General features: G+C 31.1%; 1 protein-coding gene across 2 annotated transcripts; it reads right to left on the reverse strand.

Moving 5' to 3' along the window:
• Positions 1–3,049: 3,049 nt before the first annotated feature.
• PhKgamma (phosphorylase kinase gamma) lies at positions 3,050–16,841 on the reverse strand. Of its 2 annotated transcripts, XM_088196550.1 has the most exons (11): positions 16,661–16,841; positions 12,460–12,635; positions 11,581–11,713; positions 11,358–11,509; positions 11,052–11,142; positions 7,976–8,005; positions 7,065–7,171; positions 6,897–6,994; positions 6,483–6,566; positions 4,659–4,817; positions 3,050–4,588 (listed from the first exon to the last, which is right to left on the reverse strand). In XM_088196550.1, the coding sequence occupies exons 1-11, from the start codon at positions 16,750–16,752 to the stop codon at positions 4,454–4,456; spliced, it is 1,257 nt and encodes a 418-aa protein (XP_088052676.1). In that variant the 5' UTR covers positions 16,753–16,841; the 3' UTR covers positions 3,050–4,453. The 2 variants fall into 2 exon arrangements, with proteins under 2 accessions (XP_088052676.1, XP_088052677.1); XM_088196551.1 differs by lacking the exon at positions 6,483–6,566.
• Positions 16,842–22,545: the final 5,704 nt, after the last annotated feature.

The raw sequence follows: 22,545 nt of genomic DNA on the forward strand, positions 1-22,545 counted from the left end.
AAATATATAACGAATAGAATATGTTCATTAATATGACGTTGACAGTCAAAGAGGAATTAAATAAACAACTGACAAACCATTAGGATATTTCTCCGGTAAAAAATAATAAATGCAGTGGAATGAATTTAAGATTTTGCAACCACCGAAGAACGGACGCAAAATCTTAATATTTTATATAAATATTTGCTCACAATTAAGCCAACATCAACGGAAAGCGAGCGAGTAGTTTCAACGGCAGGAATATTTGCTAAGAAAATTAGAAATAAATAAATATGCCTAATGATTTTTTTCACTATGATTTTGCTAAAATTCTCAATTACGAGAAACTGAGATTTTGTTTACATACTGTTTTGCTTCCTAAGGCTATAAAGAAGCCGAGACTTCAAAATCATTAATTATAAAAACTTGATGATTTTCTACAACAACGTAATTTTTTCCCATGTGATTTGTAATGACAGAAATAACTGCTAAGAAATAAACAACAATTTTACGTATAAAATATGTTAATATGTATATTGAAAACGCTCGCATAAAAAGTTTTTCGTTAAACTATTATTTCACATTTTTCGTTATAGATGATCCTGATTTATAAACTGAAGTACTGAAAGTTTTTCTTAAAACCAGTTGTATTTAATACAAAGTTTAATTTTAAACCAGTCTACTATTCCGTAATATGATATTTATTATAAAATGTTCAGTTTAATTTGGCAATTAATTATAATTATCGGTTTAATTTTTTTCTCAAGATTCATTAATGACATCGGCATGGTTTATTTTGACAGAATTCGAAAAAAAATTAATTTCATAAAGAAAAATACAGTTCCAATTCCATCATTTATTTGAGGATTATTATTAAAAACTTAATCTTGATCTTATGAATCTTTTTAATTTAAAGATCGTAAGGAATCTTTTGCTGGTTTTAAAGAGGCATGTATTTTGGACTTGACCTAATGAAAGTTCTAAAACTGTAATTAGTTTTAGAACTTTCATTAGATCAAGTTGGATTTGATTAATAAATAAGCTAGGTCTGGGTTTGAACAGCAAATGGACGTATGGCAACTGCCACAATATACATAAATAATCGCTATAAGCTCTCATATTTTTCCTTTAGACTTTCCGTATAAAATATGAAAAGATTATCTTACAAATACCGATTTTTAAAAAAAAACTGAACGTTCGGTTTATGTTTTTATTTTTTAATTTTATTCTACGTTTTTTTTAAATTTTAATTGTAATTATGTATATTGAGACAGTCCATAGGACTCCTGTCTGCCACTGTTACGAGTTTGCAGATACATATATGAAAAAATTACATACATATTCTTATCAATTTGATTTTGCATGACTGATTAAGCTTTGGCAATTTTTTTAAGAAAAATTGTAACTTATTCAAATATTTAAAAGTTTTATGCTACGTATTTGATGTTTTTTTACGGAAAATGCCAGTTTAAAAAAATTAAGTTACGCCACTAACAAGGAACACAATTTATTAAGCGGATTCTTCGATATCTATATGTTTTTCAATTGCACACTGAATCGTTTTATATAAGCCAGAAAATATTCTAAAATATTTCATTAGTATGGATCTTATCATTTTAATTTTATAAAATTAATATCTAGATATCGGAAATGCATTTTAAAAATACCTGTATTGAAAAATAATTTGATTCAGTGTCCTAATCCTACCTAGTTGTACTAAACAGATATTGGAATTATAGGTGATCCAATTCGAGTTTCCTATATTGGCAGACATCTGTCAATAATCACACGTGTTCAAAGTGTCAAATGTTAGTTTGAAAAAATACATTTACGAAATGGATCGTTTAAAATTGTTCAATGTTCTACAGAAATAACAATTCTGAACGAAATGTGTATCGAAATTTACGGGAAGATTATGGTCAATTTCATCGTCCTATTGAGCGAACAATTCGGAACATAGTGAAAACATTTAAAGAGGCTGGAAGCGTTGGAAGACCTATGCACCATCGTGACGCTTGTTCTGTAATTGAAAGTGTGGAATTGTAGATTCCTTGGCGTTCGCAGCTTTTCTTATGGCTACCTTTGGCGTATTTTGCATCTGGATTTGCACCTACACCCGTATAAAATTCAAATATTACAAGAACTGAAGCTCAGAAACCACGGATAGCGTAGAATTTTCTCAGATTGGGTGTTTGAGCAGCAGGAAGTTAATGCTGATTTTTCAAAGAAATTTTTCTCTGATGAGGCACATTTCCACCTCTACCCCCCTCCCTTTCGGGAGTGGGTATATAAAGGGTTACACGATCATATCGTGGCAGACTCTTGTAGTCTCTAAGCGGCATAGAAATACCATATCTTTCGTAAAATATACTTATCTCAAAGCCTCGAAGGGGAACGGGGTTATCCTCTCTTAGATACTTCGTTAAAAAATTATAACTCTATGTGCAAAAGCGCGAATTTATGGGCTTTGATTATATAGATTTATAGTCAGTTTCTTTTAACAGAGTCAATTTGAGATCTATCCATTTCGTTATTATTCATAAGTGAAAAAGAGATGACAACTTTAGGTGTACACCCCACTAATTTGCTCTAAAGTATAAGATGTGGATATACGTTCGATATACCATTAATCTTTTCTACAGTTTAAACAAATTTAGGAAAATTAGAAATGTTACCATATTTTTTTATGTTGAAATAGTGAAAATTATAAGCTATCAATATCAATAATTTATCAATCATTATCATTTACGTATGTATAGTGATAACAATTTGAAGACATCCATGTGCTGCAAGTGTCGGAATAACAATTAAGTATGTGGAACGTACATAACAACTCTGCTGGGCACAAGTGGATTAATGAAATACCTTTGTGAAATATGAAATATGCCTCAAAATGACTCTGTTAAATAAAACGAAGTATAGTAAATAATCTTCTCGACGAGTTTTCTATTGTCGTTAAAGCTTCCTTTCCCATGCTTAAGATGTTCCATTATGATTTCTAGTCAAATATATTTCCACACAAGATTCATCATTGGTTTCTTGATTTTTTTTCAGTTTAAAATAAAAAAAGTTTAACATTTTTAAATAATTAATTTTATTATTAAAACTTTTCATACAGGCAATAAATAAACTTAAAACAATAAAAAAGAGTAACAAGTCAATTACGAATAATATTTGGTTACCAAACGATGCCAAACCTATCAATCGCATCCTTTTAATTTGTCTAATCATAAAGTATGACTAATTTTAACATTGTTAAAATTATTGCATCTCTTTGTATTTTTTATTAATTATTTGGTAATTTTTAATGTAACTGACGTAAATTGTCATTTAGTCGCATCACTCATTTTGTAAACAACCACAATTTCATTTGTCTTTTATTGAAAAAGTTATTGCATTACATGTACAACTTGACAGAAGCGTGCCAAGACAGTTTTAACTATACATATTCAAATGAAACATCTAGAAAGCTCCGAGAAATTTCATATTAAAAATTATACAATTAACTAGATAAGAAGTACAAAATTAAATATTTTACAACTTCAAAAATAACTTTTGTAATATTTATCTTTCAAAAATATACTCGGGGATAAAATTCGCTTATCAAAATTAACTAGAGCAACTTTAGCTAATAAATATAGATATATAAGTGAAATATATTAACGAGACAAAAATACTCTCTTCTTAATAAAATCTTCACTGACACGAGCAACAATTATAAGGCAATAATTGTTTCATGAATGTCCGGCTATCATTAAAATGTAATATTTAGTAAATTATATATTTATATAACATTATTAAATGTAATATTACATTAGACTGAGCCATCTTTCATGAAAATGTATTAAATCTTTAATTCTAACATTCAAATATATATACATACATAATTTCAAAATCTATAAAGAAAGAAAGAGCCGCTTGGCCATCGTCATATATGAAGAGTAAATTTTCCAAAAATTACAATATAGACTCTTTATAAAAATTGCATCTTCGTTTATAAATTATTCCTATATTTCAGGTACTACCGTTTCGAGGGGACGATTTAAAAAAATAATAATCATATAACAGTATGCTTGATTTTTTTTAACTCTTTTCGTTTTCAATTCGTCCTTTTTCACCCCTGACCTTTGTCGGCAAACTCGTGATATGATCCAAAACACTAGATCGCTCATTCCCCACAAACTGTATAAAACACACAATAAAATCCATAATTAAAACACGATTAACTTAAAATATGAAACATTGCAACCAGACGTCCTATGATCGCAGTTTGATCGAAAAAAAAAAAACGATAATATAGGGTACATGAACTAGTGGAGGAATCCGTGCTGGTATTCGATCTTCAACGCCCGATGGCTCGTGGAGCGTAATGGAGCTTATCGTTAGGAAGGCTGCCGGAGCATAGTATGAAGGAAATTTTCCACACGGCCACTACCACAGATTTTTTGACTAAGGTTCGGAGGTATGCCCAACGTTATCGACTAAGATTTGTGACGTAGAGATTCTTCAGTTCGGTCTTGGGCGTGTTTTCGAAGAGAGCGGCCCTGTTCTGACCTTCGCCCTTCTTGACCCAATGACCGTACACTCGGAACGCGCATCCGTCGATAATCTGAAACATTTAACAAATCATTAACATGATAAATGTTATCTTTAGATGCCAATAGTGTGCAAAAACGTACTTTTCGAAGCATTTTCAATCTATACGGATCCATGCGTGCAACCGAAAGATCAAGAGGCTCCGGAGTGAACCTGAACCGTTTTATTCTCACTGCCGCTCGCACCACCATTATCACAAATTTGAACTTTTTACGAGCGTTAAACGATGCTGTTTTCAATTGCTGAAAAAGTAATGCAAATTTTTCATTAGATTTGATGCAAATACGAGACGCGTAAACGATACCACGTCATGCTGTGCCATGATTGAGCTATGACAAACATTAGACACATGGTAATGGTACTAATGATAACAAAACGCACACATAGTACAAAACAATGTATGTGAAAGGACATTTTTGCCATTAGACAAAGGATGATATTAAGTAATGGTTATTGTTAGTAGATTTTTTCAAAATCTAATAATTTTGATACCTTTAGATTCTATATATAAGAATTGTTTTCGTCAATGTCAAAAATATTTACACTGAACATTTTAATAAAAATGAACAAATCACTAAAATAAGTTTTGATATGCAAAGAATATTGATTTCTCAAAAATAAAAATACAACATGTCCCCCACTTACAAATTTCTAAATTTGAGTAAATAATAAGTGCAAATATATAGATATGAGTAAAAATATGGTTGGTTCAATATCTAATTATACATATTTTTATATAACTAACACATGAGTGATGCAAGTTGGTTATAAATTGTAGCCAATATTTGAAGTATTGTGGAACATATAAATAACTTGAATTATTTTTTAACACAAATATTGAATAGTTAAAAAAAGGTGTAGCTTCAATTGACAATAGGATAATTATAGTGATAAAAATTCGATTCTCTTTCAGGTGATCAAGCTTGGTAAGAATCTAATACAATATGAATAAGTTAATCAATTTGTAATCAATATCATATGTTATTAATCTATGCATGTACAATTTCTGAGGATGAAACCAACTCTACTGCACTATAAAACCAAAATAGAAAACAATCGCAATAACAACCAGTGGTGTCATATAATGGATGATCACGTACATATGTGATCAGCTTGGTTGTTTTTATTTGTCTAGGTTTACAAACAACATAAAATGTTTTTTTTAAAGAAAATGTGAAATTTGATTAATTATAAAAGGCTAGTCTATAGATGCTCATTTGCTCTACATTTCTGCATACTAGTAAAGAAACCATGAAAAACGGACATTTCTGATATTGATTCTAGAATACATACACCAAATAAAAATATGTCAAAATTGTCCTTTAACATGAACTAATAATGTAAGTAGAGGACCTATTGTACTCCATAAGCTGAAGCGTGAATTAAATCTGAATTGGGGGTATTTTATAAAATTCTGTTTTTGATGTCATATAATATGTGGTGAACATTGCGCACGGAATGTGTAGTGATTATTATTATTGCGCATATATGAAAGGAATTATCATGTCATATTCACATTTACACCGACAATATTATCAAAGGTAAATGATTTAAAATGTTGAACACACCAATTATACCATACACTTAAAAATGTGAACGACTTTTCAAAAGTCCAACATATACCATCAAGCATAAGCTATTTAAAGCTAATGCATCTTTATTTTACAAAACCAAATTGCCATTTGCAATACTTACCAGTTTATATTATTATTATTAATATTCTTCAATAAAACATAAATCAACATATTTCATGCAACAGTCAGATTAAATGCAATCAATTAAGATTTGTAAATCTATTAAAAGCACCACGTATCTTTTTATTTGTTAGTGAAGGATTAACCAACGGATCAAACATAAAACGCCCAATACAGGATTAAAGACGATTAGCCTTTAAATGTTATTATTACCAAAGCCAATTGGTCAATTCTTGAAATCCTCCTGCCTTGCGCAGAAAAGCTTTGTTTAAGTGGTGCCATCTCCTGATCCCATAACTAGAAGAAATCAAGTGATAGTACTCTTGCAAATTATTAGCCGATACGACGACGGCGACATACATCGTAAGTGCAATACTTTAACAATAAAAAGCGTTTATTTTGTTCGTTAGTATCAAACGTTGATTTAGAAGAGATTATATTTACAACTACAGAAACTCTGAACGTTACGACGGCTTTATCGTTGAGTTTGTTAAAAAATAAAAAACGACGATCACCTATTCACCACAATGAATGTGAAAATTTCATTATTAAGGCAAACTACAGAAATAATATCGTAAAACATAATAATTAAAAAGGTTTTTAATACGGCAGAAAAATCATACTCACCACTGTATTGAAGAATGGATGGTTCAGTGCCTCTTGAATCGAGATTCTTTTTTGAGGATCGACGACTAGCAACCGTCTGATTAGATCTTTAGGTGCATCTGAAATAAGAAGCATTGCATTACTCATTTCTTATCTCATAGCATAGGTTAAGTTTTTCTAATAACAAACCTGATATATCCGCCCATTCGGGGCTCGTAAATGAGTATTTTCCTTCCATTATATTTCTGAGCATTACCATTTGCTTTCGATGCCAGAATGGCGGACATCCAACTAGGCTGTAAAAATATGATTTTATAAAGAAAAATATATTATTATAATACTTTTTGTATGCATAGATTCTTGTCTACTTTATATATTAATTAATACTTTTTTGACTATGTATGTATATATGTACAATTTACATGAGTTGAGTTTTAATTTTTTTTTTAAATCTAAGTAGAACATTACAGAAAAAACTAATCCTCAAAGTTGATAGTCCTAAATAATTTGAAACCACCAAAACTTGTAATATAATCACTGAAAGCGCTTAATATATTGAAATTTACAGTTGAATGCTTCTGTCGTAGTAAATTTTGTTGCAATTTCATGAACGGAGCAAAAATAATTAAACGAAAATTATAATGTGAAGGATACAATATATAACCGGAAACATATACTCTATTTGCGTTAACACAGTCAGTTTGAGAGCTATCCATTTCATCATTATTAATAATTGAGAAAGAGATGTCAAGTTTGGGTTTACGTCCCTACTATTAGCTCTAAAGCACACGATACGGATATACATTCGATATACTTATCATTATTTTGAACAAATTTATAGAAATTAAAATCATTACTATATTTTTTATATTTATCAATCAATCAGAGATGGCAGCACAAAACGCTCTAGTTTTTGCAGGTAGATACTACTAAGCCCATCCTTAAACATCAGAAGTCGTAAAAGGTAGTCACTGCCTGTCCCATGGATTACCAGCAGCGGACAAAGTGGGTCATTATTACTGGACCCGTCATTAGTGTTAAGATCATTAATTATATAAAGGTAGTAAGACTATGTTAGGTAAATCAAATTTTATACTTACAGAGTAAACATTATAACACCACAAGCCCATCTAAAATAGAAAAAAATGGTTTAACATTGGTTTACGGGTATTTCTTAAATACCTATCTCTACGGGCGACTGCAAATTGACAGATAAACGCAATACCATTTTTTATTTTTAAATGATTTAAATATTAAATAATAAAAACTGTTCCTAAATAATACTAAAATAGATATAAAAATATTATTATGGAAGTGAAAATAAAAATAGCATTCAATTTATTTTGTACACTTTCCAGACACAATCTTTTTACATTTTGTTTATGCGTTATTACTTCTGTTTTTTTTTACAAGTTCCTAGGCAAATTGAAATATGAAGTCCTTTTTTGATATATTGAGTCCCATGCATTCTTTATAAAGTATCCATGTATTTATTGCTGCCTTATCTAATATATTGAAGAAAACTTGAAGCGGCCATTTAGCACATCCTGTTTTGATGGAGTATTTTCGTGCCATTTGTTCAATAACATCTACTCCGCAATTGGTCTTGTTGTAATATGCAATTGTTTCTGGTAAACGTTGATCGTTTTCTAATTTTACGAGTGTATGGTTTGTGTTCAGAAGAGCTTATATTTTTGGCTTACTTTTATAAATGGTTAGTACACAGTAATCAGATTTATATAGTAGGAAAACAATTGGATTTTATATTTTTTCTTATTTTGTTGGGTCGAATGTTTCCAACCAATGCTCTTTTCCAATGCAAGTGGTATACTTGTAAAAAATTTATCAGTTGTTATGTCCCTCCCATCCTGTAAATATGGTTTGGCAAATTTCAAAACTAAGTATTTACCTAAAGGTGTCGAAAATCGGGTTTAATATTTTCCCAAATAAGGGAAACCATATAAAACATATTTCGATTTCAAATCAGCTGTCAACCAAAATTTTATACCAAATTTATGTGTTTTTATCGGCATTTATTAGGTGAATCGGTATCTAGCTTTCGTTGGAAATAATTGTTTAGTAATAGAAATATTATCGTGCAGTTTATAACAAAACAAAGTTATTTATAAATCTATTACAGGTTTCGGAATGTATCAGTATGCAATATTTCAGATCGTTGTGTTTTTTTGTTGAACCATATGAACAGAGGTATTTCCAAGAACTGTTCTCTGGGCATTGTTTTTGAAAAGAAACGAGGCCTTTTTAAGGTTTGAGAACCCTAGGAGTGTCACTTCGTAGCCAGTGACACCCTTAGTGGAATCTAGTTAGTTTTATTAGATTATATTACAATTATTGCGATAGACGATAAATGGCGAGATGTTTTCTCCGAGCGGTGGTGGAGAAGCTGGCGCAGGGATGATGTCTGTGGGAGGTCCTCAGAGGCATTGAGTTGATGGGCATTGTCCAAGGTCGTATTGCATTGCAACGAGAAACTTGTGGATCTGGTGATTTATTATATCCGTGACCGTTTCGCAACAAAAAAATATTCTCTCAATGATAGAGAATATTTACTGTAATACCAAAACTAGTGTTATTTATGCGATTTTTTCTGGTCGTAACGAGGGCTGTGTTTATTCAATTGTCTTGTTTCCTTGTTGATGGATGATCATTTTGGTCACAGTAAATTAACGCGAATTTTGATACAAAGACCGTGCAGTCTTTGATATGTTCTAACATATGCATATCAATTATTAGTTCTGAAGCAATTCGCACACGACCCGACATCATATTTATTTTGGAATATCCAGGTCCTAAGACACCTTTGAATATTGTGTAAATGGGCAGTCTACCTCTGGATACACCTGCTTTAAATCCCACCTATTGTGTTCCAGCAACTGCAGTTTCTGTCGCAATGATTTTGGAGATGTGCTTGGTTCATTCACGAAGCCATTTTTGTTTTCTTCCACAAGTAGACTTTTTTGCGAGTGAGTGGCAGTCCGAACGTCGATGTGTAGTGGAATCGAGTGTGTCTAGTCCAGTTTTGTACTGTACTATATACAGTAATCCCCCGACTTACGGGAACTCGAAGTTATGCGGTTTTTAAAATTTCAAAAAAAAACATTGAATATTGTCTGGATGAAGCTTTGCCTATTTTTTTTCAAAATGAGACAGAAATGACACCAGAAACTAGTAATGTCGCGCATGTGATAGAAGAAGTTGTCTTGCCAGGTAGTTAGTTTTGGAAGTTGACGGTGATGATGTTAAAGAGTTACTGGAGTCGCATAGTCAGGTGCTGACAATCGACGAGCTTATAGAGATGTGTGAGCAAAACCACATTGAGGAATCTTACCTTTCAGACCCAGCTGCGCCACAAAAACAGATGACAATTGCAAGCTTGAGAAAAGGTCTCAGCTCTATTGAAAATGGTTTAAAAATCTTAAAAAGCATAGACCCTAACGAAGAGCGAATTACAACCACAAAGCAAGGAATAAAAAAATTTAGCTTGCTACGAAGAAATTCTGCGAGAAAAAAATAGGGCATTGTGTCATCAGGCGAATTTGTTAGATTTTATGAAAGCATAGAAATAACTTTTTCATGTAACTCAATTATTTTTTGTATAAATAACTGCAATTCTATTAAATATTTTCCTATAAAAACCAGTGTTTTTGTTAGTCTTTGGTATTATATTTTGACTGGTATTATATATGAATCGCTACAATAAGTTTATTATCTTGTGCTTATTTAGCTATATGGGCAACTTTACCAGCTTCTTCAGAGTCCTTTTATATATACCAGTCACTCCTCTCAACGACAAAAGAATCTTAGGGTCTATGAACCCTCCAGAATGCTTATAAAACTAGATTGCCCCATGAATCATAATGCATCTAATGCGTTGGGTAGCGCATCGAATTTGAGTTTGAAACAAAACATTTGCACTAATTATTACATTATGTTTATATAATTTTACAAATGGGACAAATTCAATAGGGCTATTTATTAAATTGTCAAACCTGTCAATTTGACGGATGTCAGTAGAGATATGTATATAATGACCAGTTTTTCAAAAATAAAAATATAATTTTATAAAACTTGCCAAGCAAATGCGAAACCCGTCAATTTGACGAGTGATTGTTAATGCATAAGCAATTAGACATAAATATGTAAATAAAAACTTACAAGTCAACTTCCATTCCGTATCCTGGAGCGTCATCGAACATATTGGCTCTCAGCGTTTCCGGTGCGAGATACCCAGGAGTGCCGCACAATTCTGCATTACAACAGCAATGCACAACACAGAAAGACAACAAATTAAACATTATATTCAAACAAACGCTTCTCGTCAACAAAAATATAAAACTTTAAGCCTACGCTGAACTCATACCGGATCATAAACAAAGGTATATAATATCACAATAGTCTTTTGTGAACAATACAACAAGTGACACGTTATATGTATAAACACAGAGAGAGAGAGAAACTTACCGAACAACTTTTCTCCCGGATGAAGCAACTTTGCGAATCCAAAGTCAGTTATTTTCACGTTCAATTGATCGTCTAGTAAAATGTTTTCAGGTTTTAGGTCCCGATGAACGATGTTGTTGCCGTGCACGTACAACATTCCTTCAAAGACTTGTCTACGGGTGGATATGTATATATTAGTAGATATACGCTGGGTGAGTGAATCATGCCGAACGACAGTACAAACCTCATTATGTATCTTGTTTTCTTTTCGGATAACGTCACAACTGACGTCAAATAATCAAATAGTTCACCATTTTTACACAGTTCAAAAACTAAAAAGATAAACGTATCCGATTCGAAAACATCTTGAAGTTCAACTGCAATAAAAGTTTAATAAATTAAGTTTTTACTACTGTTTGTTTACGCAAATTAATGTAAAAATGGAAGGAAAAAGAAAACAAAAATGCAGATTAAACATTGACGTAAAGAAAATTTTAGTGACTTGTTTATATAGCTTATGAGTCTGATTGTAGTAACTAACAGAAGCCCGACTATCGCCAGTAATTAGAAAACAATTTTATGGTAAGAAATTATATAATTTACATGTTTTAAATATGAAGATTTTTTCTAAACATACTGATAAAATACAGATAACAATAATTATTTAATTTTGTTGAAAATAATAGTAAAAAGCATACAATATTCTATTTTTTTCATTATCAGATTAATTTAATAAAATTTCAAATCTATTTTAACTAATTCACTTAGCATTTATGTAAGTCAATTTTCAAAAATACCATTAACTATCAGTTTTAAAATGGCACATATTTTTGGCAACAGTCCATCTTCAGATCCTTGCCAAGAATCTTTACTAAAGATCCGGTACATTGAAAAATTACAGCGTTACAAATAATTTAAAACATTTACAATCTAATTCATTACTAATTGATTAAAGAAATAAGTATCTTTTCATCAGAAAAGTGATTAATTATAACATGGCGTATGACAAAACCTAAATCATTGTAACTAGGACTGTTCTTATATTCCCACGATTTTTGACCTTTGGCATTAATCGGTCAATGTCAAGCTGGTAGTTTCATCAAATTGCTGATTGAATACTCACTAATGAACGGGTGCGACATGACTAGCTTCAAAATGGCAATTTCTTGCTTGGTGGCATCCCTCATGGCCCGGCACTCGGCCGAATCATGGGATTCGCCACTGAGATCCATGATCTTGGCCGCATATTCTCGGCCAGTCTCTTTTTCTATACATCGTCGTACTGTTGAGCTAATTCCTCTGAAAATTAACATGTTTTTTTATTAAAAATGGATTACATTTTTTGTTTTTACTGTTATGTCTATTTAACTAGATTTTATCTAGATTTAACTTCTTTATTACAGTTATACGTCAACAATGTTGTTACACAATTATTTGACTAGTCTAAGTTACTCATTTTTGACAAGTAACAAGTAAACAAAAATTTTGTACGATTTATAGCATTTAAGTTAAACATGGCTTGATTATTTATGTAATTGAGAAAACGAGAACTATATTATATAAATTATCAAAACATGAAATAGACCGACCTTCGCAGTTAAATATTACAAACAAACAAAAAATAAGATCAAAAATCACTAATGTTATAAAATATTTATTCTGATAAGCAATTGTAACATAGAAATTGAGTCAAGCGAAAACCTAATTTTTATAATTCCGAAATTTATTGAACGAAAAAAGATATAATTTTTCTATGTAATCTACATTTGCAATATAGGTTCTTCAGTGCTTAAAAAATACATTGATACTTATAGATTTATTTTTACTTATTGCTGTACATTATACAAAATATGCTGTACATTATACAAAATATATTAAATTATACCAGTTGTTCCTACTAGAGCAGGCGTGGCGAACCTTTTTGGGGTCGCGTGCCAAAAATCCTCAAATATAATTCCTCGATTGTGTGGCGTGCCCAAGGAGTAAAAAAATTACTAAGATAGAAAAAATAAATAATTAATTATTTTTGTAAAACGATTGTCGTTTATCTTAGAAAACATTTGATAATTAATAAAATGAAATAAATTAATAATTCACAGATTATTTAATCAAGATTTTAATTTTTTAAATTTAAAATTAAAAAATATTTTTGAACTTGGAAATCGTTCGCGTGCAATCCAAATTCTCAAACGTGCCACCTCGGGCACGCGTGCCCTAGGTTCGCCATGCCTGTACTAGAGCTTCAAAGCAGAGCACATAGTATATGTGTATGTACATACATATATACCCATCAGTGGCGGGCGGTGAAATAATTTCCCTCTCGTTCGCTCGCGTGTTAAGTAACGAGAATGAGTGAGAGATAAGGACATGTTTTGATCTCTCGCTCAGTCTCGTCACTTAATACGCGAGCGATCGAGAGGGAAATTATCTCACCGCCCGCCACTGATACACATGTACTATGTACAGGGCCGCGGAGAGTGAACCCAGGCCCTGGGAAAACAATGATTCCGGGCCTCATGACAAAAATGGCATTTTATATATTTTTTAACATCGTAATATAATTTTTTGAATAAATAATAATAGGTGCGAGTTAACCATTTTTATGCTACAAATAAATATAAAAATTAGCCACCGTTGCGGCATATTTTCTGAATAATTTATGCGAAATATTTTAATAAGGCATTAAATATTATTAAAAATACCTACTCATAATATTTATCTAATAATTAGTCGTGTTTTCTTTGCTGCTCAGTGTTGCTATATAGTGAATTTTCAGTCCAGGTCAAAACAAATAAAATCGGGCCATCGCGGTGAAAACGTTCAATTATCAAGCACTTATATTAAGACTTTTATAACAATATTAAGAGTGAAAATCGAATAAAATACATCTAAACCGAATTTTGCTCAATAGGAGAGTGCAAAAAACAATTATCACTTCTCAGAAGGCAAAAATTCACGTCAAAAACAATAAAATCGTGTATTCGTCGTAGCACGAACGCTCGTTACCGAGCGTTCCTACTGCGATGGTACGATTTTATTGCCTTTGACGTGAATTTTAGACTTCTAAGAAGTGATAATTATTTTTGCACCTTCATATTGACCAAAATTCGATTTGAATATACTTTGACCAATACAGGTTCATCGCGACCGCGGCGAGTGTGGATTCGTTATATCGCAACCGACAATTTAAAAAAAATATAGTTTATTTTGGAATGAATGAATAAATCACTAAGTCTTTGGGATCATTTAAAATCTCTACATGGAGGAGAAGAAATATTTAAAGCAAGCAAAGGTTGGTTTGATTGGTTTAGAAAACGATCAAACTTGCATAACCTTAAAATGATTGGTAAATCGGCTACTGCAGAAGTTTATATGATAGGTTGCCTGTATGCTTAAAAATATCGAATGGAGTTCCGTGAAACTGTAGAAAGGGGAAATTATCCACCAAATTAAATTTTTATGTGGATGAGACTGGACTGTATTGGAAACGAATGCCAACATGTTTTAACGTTTATTTCCATAGAGGAGAAGACTGCTTCTGGATTTAAAGCATCCAAGGACTGTCTAACTCTTCTTCTCGGTGAAAATGCATCCGGAGAATTAAAATTGAAACCTTTGTTGATCTACCAATCAGAAAATCTTCGTGCCATTACAGCTTACTCTAAAAAAATTTACCAGTTTTTTGGCGTAGCAACTGTAAGGCTTGGATGACACAAAATTTATTTATGGACTTGACTATTGAAGAGCTGCAGGAAATGGACTGCCATACGTCCCTAGAAAACGACGTCCCCAAACCTGTTCCCGTGCAAAATTTAACTGTTAAAACCATCGAAAAGGCCCTTTCTCTTCACAATCAATGTATGGAGTTGTTAGAAGAGAACGACGAAAACTACGAGAGGGTGAGTGCTGTTAAACGTGGCTGTAATGCATTACTTGTTATCGGCAAATTTAGCGCAATAAACGTAGAGGCGAAACAAGGGAATCTAGATTCCTTTTTGCAACGTGGAACAAAATAAATAAATTAATAATTATTTAATATTTGAATTTTTGTTATTATTAATGTTTATTTAATAAATAAAGAGTTTTTCGAGTTTTACAATGTTTTTTTCAAAAATCCCCCGTTGATCGCGAAATTTCGCTTAAAGCGATCATGTCCAGAACGTATCCCCTGCGTTGAACGGGGGTTGCCTGTACTCTCACATCAAGTCCATAGTAATATTGGTAATAAGAGCTATCATATTCTTAAGACATAGCGTAATATCCAAGTGCAGACTGACTATGGAGCAATATGCGAGATGCGACGTTTATCTCTTATTTTCCCCCGAGAAACGAGTTGGCTTAGTTTGTATTTTGGACTTGACCCAATGAAAGTTCTAAAACTATAATTAGTTTTGGAACTTTCATTAGGTTTGAACTGAAAATGGACGTTACACAACTATGAAATTGAGTTTCATACACATTTTAGAGCAACTTATAATTTAATTAATAAGAAGTATGTAAATGTATATGGAAAACATATGGAAAAGTTGAAATCATATAATTTCACTAAAATTATATTTTCACTGGTAAAAATATATAAATCATATCGAAATACAGTGAAAATGTATATTATTATGATTTCAAAAAAAATATTTTCAAGGTAGATTCGTGACTGTTTTTTAGATTTTCTTTTAGGGAAAACCAGATAATTTCTTGGTATTTAATTAAATGACATGCATTTTTCAGGTCAAATTCAAAGGGGTAAAATGCCTCCATCTACCCCTTCAATGACATCTCCGTTTCATAGACCAACATGAACGAAATCAATTATCAGAAATGACAATCTGTACAAAACTATGGCTATATGCAAAATTTCAGGTTCTTAACCGAAAATAATTTGACTTTTATATACATACATATATTATAAATATTTTGTATTTTTAATTTTTATTGTCTAAATATAAATTGCGTAAAACAAATAAATAAAAAAACAAGCATTATTATTAAAATTTCCATCGATGCGTGTGCTAATGAATTAATTTGACTCAAATATATATATATTTAAAACATAGTATTGCCAAATATTGACCATATCCAAATTAAAAAATTAAACGTCATTCGACATCGATTTATAGATCGATGTTATTATTATTATTAACATCGAGTCCATCGGCCCATTTAAATTGTTTATTTAGGTTAGCGCAGTCTATACTTTTGTAATTACCTTATGTCATGCTTATTCTTGGCTCGCATGAGCATCGATTTTGAGGTTAATTTTAGACGTTTATGTAATGAGAAGGGCCAAAACAGGGGCTAGCGCGATCGGGGTGAAATAAAAGTCAGACCTGCCGATGATCTCCTTGGGCTCGTACTTGGCGTAGAACTCCCTGGCCGCATCCTTGTCGGGGAGATTGTCATCGTCGTCCTCCTTGGCCATGTTGATTTAGGGCAGGCCCGAGGCCCGAGGCCTGAATAACTCAAGGACAACGCAAATCGATGCCCGTCGCCGCCGACTCGTCCGACACTGACATTGCCCGACACAACTACTCACACACATACACACTCTCCTCTTTATATACCAATGCGGCTCTTTTTATTTTATTTTCGTTGCTCATTACGTTCGCGTTTTATCGTCGATTGACGTTTTTATTTCAAAATATGGGATACGGCTTAAAAGTATCTCTCACACGCGAGATAGTGTTATCAATATTTGATAACAAATTATTTTATAAAGATGTTGTTACGTCAATTTAGATCTAAATTGATAATCAAACGAGCATTAAGATAAAGCATTTTTAAGCGCATAATTGAAAAAGTTTACGTTTTTAAATTTCATTCGGTTCGGTTTTACCCCACCACTAAAGGGGTAATATCGAACACAATCAAAATAATAAATTAATTTCAATGCTAATTTAAAAACGATTAAAGCTTATATTAATATAAATAAATTAAAATATAAATAAAAAAAATATATATAAGATGATATTAAAAATAACAATCTAAAATTGGGGGAAAATCAAAGTAGGTGAAAGTAAAAAACTACTCCAAATTATTTCTAATTTACTAATATTTACATTTGAAAAATATGTTTTCATATTGTATTTAAAGCCTCCCCAAAGGTATCTATTAGCTGCAGAAAGTTTGACGATGATATTGTATATCTTATTTAATTATTTTGGCTTGGTTTTTGGCACTGTTATTGGGCGTAATTTCGTGTTTCTAAACTCTTTTAACACATCTCGAGTAGTTTTGCGTTAATTATGCACATTTTCGTGAAAGACAAAACTGAGACTCAATAATTGGTCAATAATTATGATTTTCTAGCAAGCAAAGCTTAGTTAAATTTAATTTTATTATTTAATATTTTAGAAAGGAGGACTGAGTTATTGAAAATACTTTGGCAACGGGAGGGGACGGGTAGTAGCTAGACACATATTGAGCCGCTGCAGTAGTATTTTTATTGAACGATTATAAATATGTTAAATAATATTTGTGAGTGGACGGTGCGCGAGGCACGCACCGGCGTGCGAAACCGCCAGGCCGCCAAGAGAAAGTGTGTCTGTTACGCCAGTGTTACCCAAGTGCCGCCAAGTTTTGTCCATAACAAAATCTAAATGAAAATATTAAAATATAAATAGGCCCCTTATAATACAAAGTAATTGTTTCTTGACTTTTGACTTTCTTTACAGAAAAAAGATTGTTCAATATTAATTATTAAAGAAACTATGAACATTTAAATTAAACTACATTTGCAGGACATGAGTTACATTTCTACGAATCAGTGTACTATATTATACTCCTATGTGTTTTCTTTATGTTGTTCTTTCTACAATATTATTTTTATTTTTAATAATTTATGGAGCTGAGGGGCTGATATTCCGTAAGACACTAAATTTAAATTCTTTCATAAGTGCATAGGACTAACGAAGGTCTTAAAACAGAACTGTTTACAAGCAGTTTTTTAATTAGTTAAACATATTTATTTTAGATATCGTGTTGTATCAACAATTTTTCATGATCATATACAAAAAATTCAAATAAGTGTTTTTTTGGCTATTGAGTACTTAATTTAAAACACAAATTTATTATAGAATTAAAATTTAGTATTTAATTAAATATAATCAAAAAAATTTACTACAAAATGTTTGTAGTAAATATTATCCAGACGCGAAAGATTTAACAAAATGATGTTAGATTTCGGCGTTATATGGCGCTAGCACTAGATATTCAGAAAATAATTAAAAATATATAAATATTTATTCCATGATTATGTACATATTATATATGAATATATTTGATATAACAATATACAAAATTTGTATTTAATGCTTGGGACAACGTCCTAGATTAGCAAAGCGGGCCCCAGGCGCAAGTATTGATGGTCAGTAATCTATTTAAATCACACTTGGCCACTTCTCGACCCAACGGGGGGAAATTATGGAAATTGTCCATAAAGTGAGTCAATTAATCGAAACGACAGGGAGGGCGCGCGAAGGGGGGCGGGCGAATCCAATTATGACTTTTTTCGCGTATGAAAGCGCCGTAAACTTTTGCCCGTGAATTAAATAGTCATGAAAATAAGATAAAAGTAGGTAGGGAGAGGAGACGCCGGGCAATTTTTATCTCGAGTCGAAACTTTCTCATTACGCCCGCCGCCAGCGGTAGCCGTGCATTTTTCTGAAGTCATTACCTGGCATCGGCATTAAAATTCATGAGTCGTCCGACCGACTGCGAGAGATTTTCGCGTGTTTATTTGAAGTTTTTTTTAAAGTTTGCCCATAAAAGATGTCACTCCCGCAAGAGCGCCGCCCGCATTTTTGTCGACGGTGCACGTAATTAAATTTCGACCCGAGTGATTCGCCAACTCCTGTCGAAAGTTGGCGAAAACTTTTATTTTCCTTTGCTTCGAATTTGAAAGTGATGTACAACAATGCGAGCTGTATACGTAATGTTTTTATTGTCGTTAACTATGCACTTTAAATAGTTTTTGGTACTTTTTAAAATATTAGCAATCAAGTCTGATATAAATTTATTGCTTATGTATAAAGTATAATTAATTTGAAAAAAAAACAAAGAAAAGGCTTAGTAGTTAGTAATAAATACTTTATTACAGCGGTTCATATTCTATGTAGCTGATTCATTTGTTTCCAATTAGAGTTTTCGATATCAGTGCATATTTCATAGTTTCAATAACAATATATCCAAAACCTGAATAACTGACCGGTATACATTTATTATTAAAATTATAAAATAATAGGCATACAAATATATTTACTTTAGTTTACAAAATAATATACATATACTATATAACTTATTTAAAACACACAAAGATGTAAACGAAAAACAAAAAAAAAAATGATAATTTGTATAATTTTGCATTAATTATAAAGAATTCGTTTAACAGCTCGACATATTGAGCATATAAAGCATTTTCACTTATCGGTAGGCTGTAAAATCCTAATCCTAAAAAAAGTTACGCGCAAATGTTTACCTAATGAATATTTGATACTGTTTAAATCGTGTATAATATATGTTTGAAATAATTTATATTATTTATTTACACGACGTTTGGTAGCAAAAAATGCTGTAAAAATTTAGATATTACCCAGAAAATATGTTAGATTATTATATCGATAAAATAAATAGAGATTAAAATGGCATGTCTACTATGAAAAATAAAGCGAATTTCATATAATTATTAGTTTAATATATACTAATTATAAAAAAAATAAATATCGTATTTTAAAATATTAATTGGAAATATATATATCTTATATTTTCTAAAAAAGTCGTAAAGTACATAATTAATTACAGAGAATAATCTAATTTGTTTATTGATCTTCAACCATTGTTAAATTACGTTATTAACAATGTTTTTTTTTAATATGTTTAAAGCAAAGGTATTTGGTGCTAAATGTATTAAAATTGTAGTATTTATAAATAAAAGTAAAGTTTCTACAAATAGTAAGTAGATTAAATAAACTGTTTATTAATTCATAAAAAAATTGTTTCATTTAAATCTAAATAATTTTTTTTTCATTATATTAATTACAGTTTAAAATATATTGAAAGCAGTAATTACGAAAATCTAATTCACATTAATCTACGAATTATCAAACTAACTTTATCTCATAATAGATGGGCAAAAGGGTTAAGGAACCTTCAATTTATTCAGCAAAGCAATTAATTTATCACGAATTTAGCTGATATATAGAAATTATTTTTTTAAGTGTATATTCTAGCTCATATTGAATATTTTTATTTTAAAAAATCATAATTTATTTATAGCCCAGTAATTTATTTATAAATGCGAATTTTGTTTGAAAATCAAACGTTTTAGCCAATTTTATGGCTTCCTATTTATTAAATGTATATCATACATAAGTTTTATAATCTATACTTAATACATATCGATGACTAAAAGTGTAATTTGCTCACTCCACTTTTGATAAAAACAATAATTTAGTACAAGAAAAAACCGACTGGGATGACTTCAGAAAAGCATTAAAAGAAAGAATAAATTGTAATATATCATTAAAAACTCCTCAACAATACTCTCCTCTTTTTTTTTAATAAATATATAATATAACAATAAATATTTCATAGTATAGATCGCAATATTTTTTTTAGCTTTTATTTTTCTATAAAATTAATTGTGTTATGCAAATAGTTTTAGATTTTTTATACGTCAGTATTTTATTTTATTTTTTTTGCATTTCGTACTATCTTTTGACATAAATAAAGATAACAGACGCGAAGTAAAAACTCTCATTTATAGTTTGCATTGCACACATTTCCCCGTTGGAGCAGATGTGACCGGGACTTGATTATTTGCTAGTTTTTTGCACAAAAGTCACCTATATAAATAAAACAGACGAAAGACTTTACAATTTTCACGAGTTTTCTCTTTGATGTCATTTAGCTTTAAAAATCCTTTTAATATCGCAAATATTATTTATTTTTTTATAAATTATTTATTCAATTAAAAAATTTGTACTATACTAATCAATTGATTGACCTGATTATCCTAAAACTTAAAATAAAACAATGGCATATTCAGATTATAATTAGGTGGTAAACTTGTTATCTCACTAATAATTACTAGATATGTTCTAACAGATATCCAAAAGTAATAATAAAATTAAAGAAAACAAATTGTATCTTAGATCATTAAATTTACATTATTTGTCGCAGGTATCTTTCGTAAGCTGCTCTCGTAGGTGTCACATACACGGGTTGAACGAATCCATTCCATCATTATAGATTTTAGTATATCATTTGATGTAGTCGTCACTTGATAGTATCGAAACTTATTTCATTCTACCCAATGGTTTATTTTCAATATATATTTGCAATCTATCCGCTTTGCTGGACACTCAGAAAATGTTTTCTCTTCTTCATGGTATGTGGGTAAATCGCCAACCAGAAGTCTATCCCTATATTATAAGTATATTTTTTCTCTTCAGGCGTTTCGTGATTTGGTTTATAGCCAGTTTGTTAGCTGACGTATTGGGATGGTTTTCCGTTTCTTTTATATTTATCTCACATTTTATCGATTTTAAATGAAAAACATTGATGGATTCACGAACTTGGGATTATCCATGGGGTGCTCGACATATCTCAGATGTTTTGTTTAGAATCTTTGCATTACATAATACAATTTTATATATTATATTTATTTTCGAATCCAACAGTATAATTCTATAAATCTGCGAGGATCTTAGATTTGTCTAAACAGACTCATAAAAATAATTTTGAATCACAAAATTACATTTCCATAATACTAATTAAGCACCAATAAAAATACGCCAATAGAGACACGGTTTACGGAGCATATTATCTAGGGAAGTAGACTGTTGCGTGATGCTTTATGGTATTGTCGTTTTCCGAGGGGACGAAGTAACGTAGACTCCTGTTTGATCCTATAAAGACGGTGTCGTATCTTAGATGAAGTTTTTACTGGCTGCAGTCTCAAGAGGTGGTAATGGGATTCCCTCTCAAGTTCCAAAGTCGTAAGTTTGAACTTGAGTCATCTACGGGTTAAATATTCAATAAAAGGACATTAACCAATGACAAAATTAACCAATGACAGGTCTGCTGAAATGCTAACCTGCTAAGAGCGTAGGCTTGAGGGGTAAGTCCTCGCCCAAAGAAAGATACTCTAGTCTAGCGTGATTCTTAACTATTACAATTCCAGGCTAATGGCGAAGGGAGAGGGCTTCTCGAAAGC

This window comes from Plectrocnemia conspersa, unplaced genomic scaffold (genome assembly GCF_051122295.1).
Source record: "Plectrocnemia conspersa isolate PC_06_02 unplaced genomic scaffold, ASM5112229v1 ptg000011l, whole genome shotgun sequence".
NCBI lineage: Eukaryota > Metazoa > Arthropoda > Insecta > Trichoptera > Polycentropodidae > Plectrocnemia > Plectrocnemia conspersa.